The 9,549-nt window shown below is 42.5% G+C and overlaps 1 protein-coding gene across 2 annotated transcripts; it reads left to right on the top strand.

The window, feature by feature from the left end:
* The first annotated feature begins 239 nt into the window (after positions 1–239).
* Positions 240–9,328, top strand: MS4A3 (membrane spanning 4-domains A3). 2 transcript variants are annotated; one of them, XM_027561734.1, is made up of 6 exons: positions 240–373; positions 1,937–2,104; positions 3,945–4,082; positions 4,711–4,767; positions 5,033–5,191; positions 8,453–9,328. In XM_027561734.1, exons 2-6 carry the CDS (start codon positions 1,952–1,954, stop codon positions 8,522–8,524), a joined length of 579 nt encoding a protein of 192 aa, XP_027417535.1. In that variant the 5' UTR covers positions 240–373; positions 1,937–1,951; the 3' UTR covers positions 8,525–9,328. The 2 variants fall into 2 exon arrangements, with proteins under 2 accessions (XP_027417535.1, XP_027417534.1); XM_027561733.1 differs by lacking the exon at positions 8,453–9,328 and adding an exon at positions 6,680–6,981.
* The last annotated feature ends 221 nt before the right edge of the window (positions 9,329–9,549 follow it).

Here is a 9,549-nt window from a genome sequence, read left to right as displayed (position 1 = left end):
GGCCTTCCCGTCCATCTCCCCACGTTTCTGCTGGTGTTCCTGGTCCTACTAATGTATTAAGCAACATCTCAAAGCTGGAAGACAGTTACTCCTGACACCAGTGTCCTAATCAACACTTGCCCTTCAGGAAAGCATGGTGAAACCTGAGGGGCCACAGACCCAGATGTGGTTTGCACACTCTGCAGGCCACCAGCAGAGTATCGGCACTGACTCCTCTGAAGGTGGTGTAAGGCAAAGTCTTGCATCAAGCCTGAGCTAAAAGAGGCTACTGTTTTTCGGGAAGGCACCATAAGCAACCTTTATTGAGTGTCTTCTGCTTCTAATGAGACGGGCTTAAGAGAAAATAATTCAACCAAGGTCTGAAGCCTCCAAGGTAAATATTGTAGGTCCCCTCTCCTTGGTGTCCAGGTGTTTGTTCTCTGCGTCTGTGTCTCATTACTGTTTTGCAAAGAGATAGCTAATAAGAACCTACTTATAGCCCAGGGAACTCAGTGCTCTGTGGTGAAGGAAATCCAAAAATGGGGGGGTATACGTATACAAATAGCTGATTCTCTGTGCTGTACAGTAGAAACTAACACATCATTGCCAAGCAACTATGCTCCAATAAAAGCCAATTTTAAAAGAAGCTCCTCTGCACAGAAAGCCCACTTTTGTTATGTCTGTCAAAGCTGCCAGCCGGTGGGATGCTCAGAATGTCTTCAGAGGGTTTTGTTCGGTTGCTAAACATTTAACTATGAGGATGCCTTCTGCTTAGAATTTGACTGTTACTCTGATGCATAGTGAAAAAGTGCTAGACATAATCATGTAGCTATTTCTTTGGAAAAATGTTTGCATGGACAGCCGTGCACGCAGACGCACAGGCCTTGTGTGTGTTTGTGATCAGTCGTGTCCAACTCTTGGCAACCCCATAGAATACAACCCACCAGGCTCCTCTGTCCAAGGGAGTTTTCGAGCAAGAATACTGGAGTGGGTTGTCGTTTCCTACTCCAGGGGATCTTCCTGACCCAGGCATCAGGCCCACGTGTCCTGAATCTCTTGCATTGGCAGGTAGATTCTTTACCACTGCGCCATGTGGGAAGCCACACTACATGCATTTTAGCAAGTCAAATATTCTATCTGAAGTGTATTCCTATTTCCCAATGGATGTTTTTTTAGTCTGGACTTTGCAACGTTAATATGAAATTAAAATTGTGTCCATTTTACAGCTGTAAAAACTGAGATTCCCACTACCAGGTCATACAACTAGTAAGTGGTCGAATTCGGATTTACACCTGGCTTCCCCGTGGTACTTAAACTCTATCCATCATGCTTTATTCCATATATTGCTATATAAAGCAATGACTTAAAAAATGTTGAACATTAGATATCTCAAGTAGAATCTGAATTCACGAGCTGTATAAGTTTGAGCAAGTTGTGGGAGCTGTCTATGCCTCAGTTTCCTCATCTTTAAAATAGGGAGAACAGTATTGCACCACGAAGTTGTTGGCGGGATTAAGTGCGTTAATAAATTCACAGAAACTAGACAGTGCTTGGCACGTAGCTGTGAATACTCAGTAAATGACACGTGTTATTATCCTAGAATGTGACTAGTGTTATCCTCCTCCCATGAGACCGCGGCGCCCAGTGAGACCATTTAGTACCTGGATGTCCAGGACTGGAGAGGGCCGCGTAAGACGCGCGTGCCCCTAAGAGAGAGAAAGGGGCCGTCCGCACGGCTACAGAGTGAGGCGCTGGGCCCAGGCCTCGTACCACGGTCTGACGATGCCTGCTACTTCAACATCAAGTGGGATCAAGCAAAACCTCTGCCCCGTTGGTGAAGAGTTGCTTTGATATCTAGACAAAACGGAACCCTTTCGTTGCACTGGAAACAAAAAGCCATTATTAGTTAGCAATAAAAGGGAAAACACAAACATTTTGGGTTTCTCTTCTCTGACAGCCATCAAGACCCCAGATGGCCTCCCAGGAAGCTGATCCTACCGAGCTGCCGGCAGCCTGTGCTGGCGAGGCCCCCGGAAGCCTGGGGGAGGCGGCGGCGGAGGACAGCTCCGCCTACCGGCCCATCGGCAGGTCACAGAACCACCCGGAGGTGCTGCGAGCTCTCGGGGTAAGTCAGCCTCCGTTGACACATTTCTGTAGGATGGAAGGCGATAACCATTCATGGGAAACCTTGTTTATGTCTCTATGGGGATTTCTGAGTTACTCATCACTGGATCAGTAATGCGGTTTAAGAAAAGACGGGGAAATTATTTAGTTCTTTGGCCCGTTTTTTGATTGGGTCATTTATTTTTCTGGAATTGAGCTGTAGGAGTTGCTTGTATATTTTTGAGATTAACAAACACATGAAAAGATGCTCAACATCACTCATTATCAGAGAAATGCAAATCAAAACCACTATGAGGTACCATTTCACGCCAGTCAGAATGGCTGCAATCCAAAAGTCTACAAGCAATAAATGCTGGAGAGGGTGTGGAGAAAAGGGAACCCTCTTACACTGTTGGTGGGAATGCAAACTAGTACAGCCACTATGGAAAACAGTGTGGAGATTCCTTAAAAAACTGGAAATAGAACTGCCTTATGATCCAGCAATCCCACTGCTGGGCATACACACTGAGGAAACCAGAAGGGAAAGAGACACGTGTACCCCAATGTTCATCGCAGCACTGTTTATAATAGCCAGGACATGGAAGCAACCTAGATGTCCATCAGCAGATGAATGGATAAGAAAGCTGTGGTACATATACACAATGGAGTATTACTCAGCCATTAAAAGAATACATTTGAATCAGTTCTAATGAGGTGGATGAAACTGGAGCCTATTATACAGAGTGAAGTAAGCCAGAAAGAAAAACACCAATACAGTATACTAAAACATATATATGGAACTTAGAAAGATGGTAACAATAACCCTGTTTACGAGACAGCAAAAGAGACACTAATGTATAGAACAGTCTTATGGACTCTGTGGGAGAGGGAGAGGGTGGGAAGGTTTGGGAGAATGGCAGTGAAACATGTATAATATCATGTATGAAATGAGTCGCCAGTCCAGGTTCGATGCATGATACTGGATGCTTGGGGCTGGTGCACTGGGATGACACAGAGGGATGGTATGGGGAAGGAGGAGGGTTCAGGATGGGGAACATATGTATACCTGTGGTGGATTCATTTTGATATTTGGCAAAACCAATACAATATTGTAAAGTTTAAAAATAAATAAATAAAATACCAAAAAGAAAAAAGAAAAGATGGGGGCATCTGTTGCACCTGAAGAGTAGAAACTCAGAGGCATAATCTCACGGTGGGAGAAGTCCTATCACTGCTGGAGAGTGGGCTTCACCGTACTGTGGCCCCGAGGCAGGCAGGGAGCGTAGTTCCACCCAGTCTGCGATCAGCCGTATCTCCTTCACTCTGTGGTTTTCTGAAGGGAGTCTGTGAGTGTGGATGCAGTAGGGCGCGGAGAGGGGACGATGAAGTATTGCCATCAGAATCAGTGGGCATGGCAGGAACAAAAGCCTTCCAGAGCAGACTCTCACCCAGTTAATCTAGGCTTAATTTTTTGACCATTTCAAGCACTGATATCTCCTTCTTGAGGAAAATTAAAGTGATCTCTTCTCCAAATACCATATGATGTCACTTATGTGTGGAGTCTAAATCACATCACGAATGAGCCTATCTACAAAACAGAAGCAGATACAGACAGGCTTGTGATTGACGAAGGGGTGGGGGTGGCGGGGTGAGCTGGGAGCGGGGGTGAGCAGACACAGAGTGTGGTGTTGCACGTCTCTAGGGCGGGTAGGCACGCTCCTGCTGTAGGGCCCAGGGACTATATCCAACATCCTGGGGTAAGCCACGATGGGAAAGAAAACATAAAAGTCAGTAAAACGATCTCTCCCCAGTGGGGACCAGCACGTGGTCGCTCATGCTTCTCTCTTTCCCTCCTTTCGCAGGCGGTCCAGATCCTGAATGGAGCAGTAATTCTGGCTCTGGGTGGCTGCATGCATGCCTTACAAAACTTGTCGCAGGCCTCCAATTACTTCTTTCTCTTGATTGTTTCTACAGGTTATCCCATATGGGGAGCTATATTTGTGAGTATTCAAATTCCGCTGACTGCATACCACTACTAGAAATGTACTTTGGCAACTTTTCCCTCAAATTCTAGGAGTGGCTTGGTAAACATGAGATTTCTGAGAATGCCATGAACATGTAGAGAATTCCATTTATTAAAATTAGACTCGTGGAACTAACAGGAGGTCAAAATACTAATTTAAACATTAGTAGATACATCCATATAGATATTTTGATGTATAAAAGTTTTTTAGAACACCTAGTCCAATAAATCAAACACATGATCTGAAGCTTGGGTAAGATTATGAGAATGATATTAAATATACATGCATATGGAAGTAAATATTATTTATATTTAATGTAAACACAAGCATAATTATGTTACATTGAATGTGTATTGTTACATGTAAAACTAGGCATACCCATATAACCTGTAAAAGGCCAGATACAAAACAAAATGAAAGTCTTACACACTTATGCAAAATTTAAACTCATTTAAAATTGTACTTGTATTAAATAATGAGCAAAATCAAGTGTAATTTTGTGTTCTAGAATGTGAATTGGAGAAGTTTTGTACAACTACCGGTAGTTATCTGCTAATTAAGACTTCGTATTCCTTTCTCTGCTTCACTTCCTATTTTCAAACAGTTTATCGTTTCGGGAATTGTATCCACCTTAGCCGGGAAAAAACCCACAAAAACACTGGTAAGTGGCCGTTCGCCCTCTTTCTCTGTGATCACAGGAGCAGAAACACGTCACCCATTAGCAGTAGGAGAGTGGAGGTTGGTGAGTCCAGCCGAGACCCTGAGTCTTGGGGTGAGGCGTCTTGGTTTCCTGATGTCTCTCCAGGACCTAGGCTGTAGCTGGGTGTGTAAACCCCTTTCAGTGGCTGTTTACCTCCATGACCTGGAGCCGCAGGAGCACAGCATGTGCTGCCCGTGTGCAGCGACGGCCTCTTCTTCTCTTGCAGCTGGAGACCAGCATGGGGTTGCACACCTCCAGTGCCGTCATGGCGCTAGTCGGGATTGTCTTTCTCTCAATGAATTTATTTGCTAACGACCCACTACTCAAGAGCTGTCAGTCTTCCCGGCCACCTGACTTGTGCATTTACATGGAAGCCTCTTCAAACGTATGTCTTTTAAAATTGTGTATAATTATGAAGTACTTCAACAATTCAAAGTATAGAGGAACCAAGTAACATATCAGGCACCACGCTGCCTTGATTTGAATCTTGGTTCTACCACTTAGCAGCTTTGCTTTGAAGGAGCAAATAAGACAACCTCTTTGTGTTTCAATTTTATCATCACTGAAATGAGGGTAGTAATAGATTGAATTATTATATGTATTACATGTAAAGATTATATAAATTAATATGTGATAAGTAATTAACACAATGAATACTGTATTAGGTTATTATTACATACTGCTGCTACTGCTAATGGGCTTCCAGGTGGTCCCTGTGGTAAAGAACCCACCAGTCAATGCAGGACATGTGAGATGCAGGTTTGATCCCTGGGTCGGGAAGATCCCCTGGAGGAAGGCATGGCAACTCACTCCAGTGTTCTTGCCTAGAGAATCCCATGAACAGAGGAGCCTGGTGGGCTACAGTTCATAGGGTTGCAGAGATTCAGACAGGACTGAAGCAACTTAGCATGCAGCACGCACTGCTACTGATACTGTTACGTTCCCCAGAGAGATTACAGTTAAAAAGTTTTATTTCACAATTTTCTTAATGAAACTAACTTGGGAGATTTACAATTTTCTCTGTGGTCTGGGATTTTCAAGTAGTGACTCACTGAAGCTTTGAACGGCTTTACTTGTGAATTTATTTGAGTGTGGTATTTAAAAGGGAACATTTTTAATAGCCTTCCCAAAGCATTTTTTTGGCTTGTGTTTACATGTTCTCCCTCTGCTACAGTCAACTGAGAAATTAAGATTTTCCTCCAAATTGTTTATTTTCCCGTGATTTGTGAACTGTTTTTTACTGACTTAATCTTCCTGTTTGCTGATACTACTCATGGAAGTCTGAGTTCTAACTTTCTCCATTGTATTTTTAATACTCTAAGTTTGTGTTTATATGGGTTTGATTTTTTGTGTGTGTGTGTATTTTGGAAGTATTTCTCTCCAGAGGCATTAGCATTTGTTTCTTCTAGGTGCCTCATTGATGGTAGAAGGATCCAGTAATTCTGTGTCTCGCTCTTCAGCTTCCTAGTTTAGTCTGTAGGCATACTGTAAATGCAAGCCTCTAGGGAGTACAACTAAAGAGCTGATGAAAGGCCCCTTTGCCCCTTTTCCTAAGCTGCCTGTACATCTCCCGGGCTCACTGCTATTCCAGCTGGCAGATGGTAATTGTAATGTCAGCGCTTTCCCACTATAGCTGTTTCACACGGGTTGATACAGAAGTACCTGTGTCTCTTCCAGGAAAAAGGTTTACATGCTTTTAGATGGGCCTTGTGTCTCATGTAGAGTGTTGGTGTGTGGCTGTGTATTAAGTCTCAGTTGTGACTCACTTTGCCCTGTTTTATGGAGGGTAGGTGTTATAGTTTGGTTTCCTGCTGGCCTTTCCTTTTCCTCTGAGCGTTTCTACTGGATTTAATCTGCTGCATCCTACCCTTAGGGCCTCGTGTCACTGATGCTGGTCCTTACCTTGCTGGAAATGTGCATAGCATGCTCTGTTGTAGCCCTGTGGCTCAAAGCAAACTGCTGGCATTTAAGAAAGGTGGGTTTGTTTAAATGACTTAAAATTCACATGATCTGCACCTTCCCTCTAGGGTTTAGGATGGTCCCTGACTTTTGGAACTGGAGAGAAACTTTCATACGATAATGATTTGTGGGGTTCCTGGAGTTATAGCTCGTACAAATGTTAGACTTGGCATGAAGGTTGGAAAAGAATTCTAACCTAAAAATACAAGAGGAAGCAGTGTATTTCATCTTTAAGAGCATGTATTTTAAAAAATTAATTTTTATTTTTTATATAATGTTTAAAGATGACATTCATTTTATAGTTATTGCAAAATGTTGGCTATATTCCCTGAGCTGTGTAATTCACCCTTGAGCCTGTATTATACCCAATAGTTGGTACCTCCTACTCCCTCACGTCTATATAACCTGCCCTCCCCTCCCTCCCACTCCCTCACCTCTATATAACCTGTCCTTTCCTCCCTACTGATAACCACTAGTTTGGCCTCTACATCTGTGAGCCTGCTTCTTTTTTTCTTATTTTCATTTGTTCGTTGTGTTTTCTGGATTCCACATATGTGATATCATGCAGTATTTATCTGTCTCTGTCTAACTTATCTCACTTAGCATAATGTCTTCCAAATCCATCCATGTTGCTGCAAAATGGCAAAATTTTGTTCCTTTTTACGGTTGACTAGTATTCCAGTGAATACATCTATACTGTATGTAAATATCATGGATGTGAATATATCCCTGTGAATATAGCTCTGTGTTCTTTCTCCATTCATCTGTGGACGGACACTTACGTTGCTTCCATATCTTGGCAATTGTAAATGATGCTACTATGAACACCAGAGTGCATATATCTCTTTGAATTAGCATTTGGGTTTTTTGGGCTGTATACGCAGGAGTAGAACTGCCGAGTCATGGTGGGTCTGTTTTTATTTCTTTGAGAAACCTCCATACTGTTTTCCACAGTGGCTGTACCAATTCACCTTCCCATCAACAGTGTAGGGTGTAGGAGGGTTCCCCTTTCTCCACATCCTCACCCACATGTTACTTGCAGACTTCATCCTGACAGGCGTGAGGTAACATCTCATTGGGGTTATGATTTGCATGTCCTGATGGTTAGTGATGTTGAGTATCTTTTCATGTACCTGCTGGTCATTTGTTTTTCCTGTTTAGAAAACGTCTACACAGTTCTTCTGCCCATTTCTTAATTTTTTTTTCTTTTGATGTTGAGTTGTGTGAGCTATTTATATATGTTGGATATTAATTCCTTATTGGTCATATCATTTATAAATAGGAGCATACGTTTTTCACATGGATAGAACTAAATCATTGTTTTTTGAACTTGTCACTCTCTAGTTAATTTCCAGGAAAAACCACAAATTCTTTCTGGATTTAGCTATCTTAATTGTAAACTGAACATGCTCTTGTCCACTTTTTTCTTCACACTTTTGATTTTGTGTTGGCGTATAGCCGGCTGACAGTGTTGTGGCAGTTCCAGGTGAGCAGCAAAAGGACTCAGCCGTACACGTACTGCTTTTGCTCATTTCTAATGCTTGCTGGAAGGACTGTGTATGTAATATTTGATCCCAGTGATGATCAGTGAATGAGTATTGTTGGCATTGTTCATGATGATAATAGGAAGGAAGGAGAGGGCTGTGTTGATCCTGTTCCTGGAGTTTGATGTTGTTTTATTTTCCAGGCAATTTCCTCCCTTTCCAATCCTGGGGAATCAAGAATGCCTCCAAATGAAAGCAAGAAAATTCGGTCTTGAGTCTCCAGTGAGTCAGTGCTCCATCCAGGAACTCAAGAGAACACGAGCCTGTGAGCCACGTCTCTACCATCGTGGTGCCCATCGTGAGAAGCGTGGACGTTTGACTCGGTCCTTTCTGTCCTGACTATAAACTCCCTCATAAGTCCTGGGAATGGACTTTTGTGCTCCTCTAGGCATCCTTTCTTTTGTAACTGCTATGATCACCACGCTAAAATTGTTCCCAGAAATCAGTTCTCTTTCTTCTTACCTGCCTGCTTCATTGTCTTCTAACGTTTTTAAAAAAGGCAGGGAGAATCCTCCCTATTTCATGTATTCTTTCTAAACTCCAACTTCCAACCCCAGTGAGAAGGAAAAATGAGTAAGACGTTTCCCATCATAGAAAATGCTTCTTGACTTCAGTTGACACCAAAATTGCAAAAACTGTCCAAAAAATCACCAAAATAACATTAAGATAAATTTTTACTATATTTGAGGTAGGAGGTCAAGTCTTGAAGTCTTTTTTTTCAGTGAGCTGCTGAAATTCACACATGTCCGGATCCAAAAATGATGCCTTAGATGGGGGTCTTTGAGAGCAAAATCAATATTTGTCCTTCAAAGGACAGTGAGAATCTATAATGCAGAGAAGAAAGAATTAAAGCTTTAGAATCTTACAGACCTGAGTGCAAATTCTGATACTGTCTGTGTGAACTTAATCTCTCTGATCTATTTTTTTCTCATCTGTAAAATAGGTGTTACAGTACCAACTGTCTTATTCATTGTTATGCAGATTAAGTAAAAATAAAGCAGATGTGAAAAGAGAATCACAGCTATTTGATAATGCTGCTGCTGCTGCTGGTGGTCTTTTTGTGCTGGTAAGGCTGAGGTGAGACGGTGGTCAGATAGGTGTGCCTTAAAGATGGCAGAAACCCTCACACTTCCATCGTGGCTGCTCCCATTCCCTCCAGTGACATCCGCGACCATCCTCTCAGGTAGCAATTTGGTGTTCTTTTTGATATCTCTGGCTCCTGATTTGTATATCTACTGCT

Source organism: Bos indicus x Bos taurus, chromosome 15, assembly GCF_003369695.1.
Source record: "Bos indicus x Bos taurus breed Angus x Brahman F1 hybrid chromosome 15, Bos_hybrid_MaternalHap_v2.0, whole genome shotgun sequence".
Taxonomy (NCBI): Eukaryota; Metazoa; Chordata; class Mammalia; order Artiodactyla; family Bovidae; genus Bos; species Bos indicus x Bos taurus.
Note: the sequence above shows the minus strand (reverse complement) of the source record. Positions and strands in the feature narration are given on the sequence as shown.

Bases quoted from the DNA above. Each gene is read 5' to 3' on its own strand.
- MS4A3 (XM_027561733.1), top strand. From the start codon at position 1,952: ATGGCCTCCCAGGAAGCTGATCCTACCGAGCTGCCGGCAGCCTGTGCT. The intron at 2,105-3,944 runs GTAAGTCAGCCT...CTCCTTTCGCAG, and splicing joins AGGTGCTGCGAGCTCTCGGG to GCGGTCCAGATCCTGAATGG. The intron at 5,192-6,679 runs GTATGTCTTTTA...TCCTACCCTTAG, and splicing joins ACATGGAAGCCTCTTCAAAC to GGCCTCGTGTCACTGATGCT.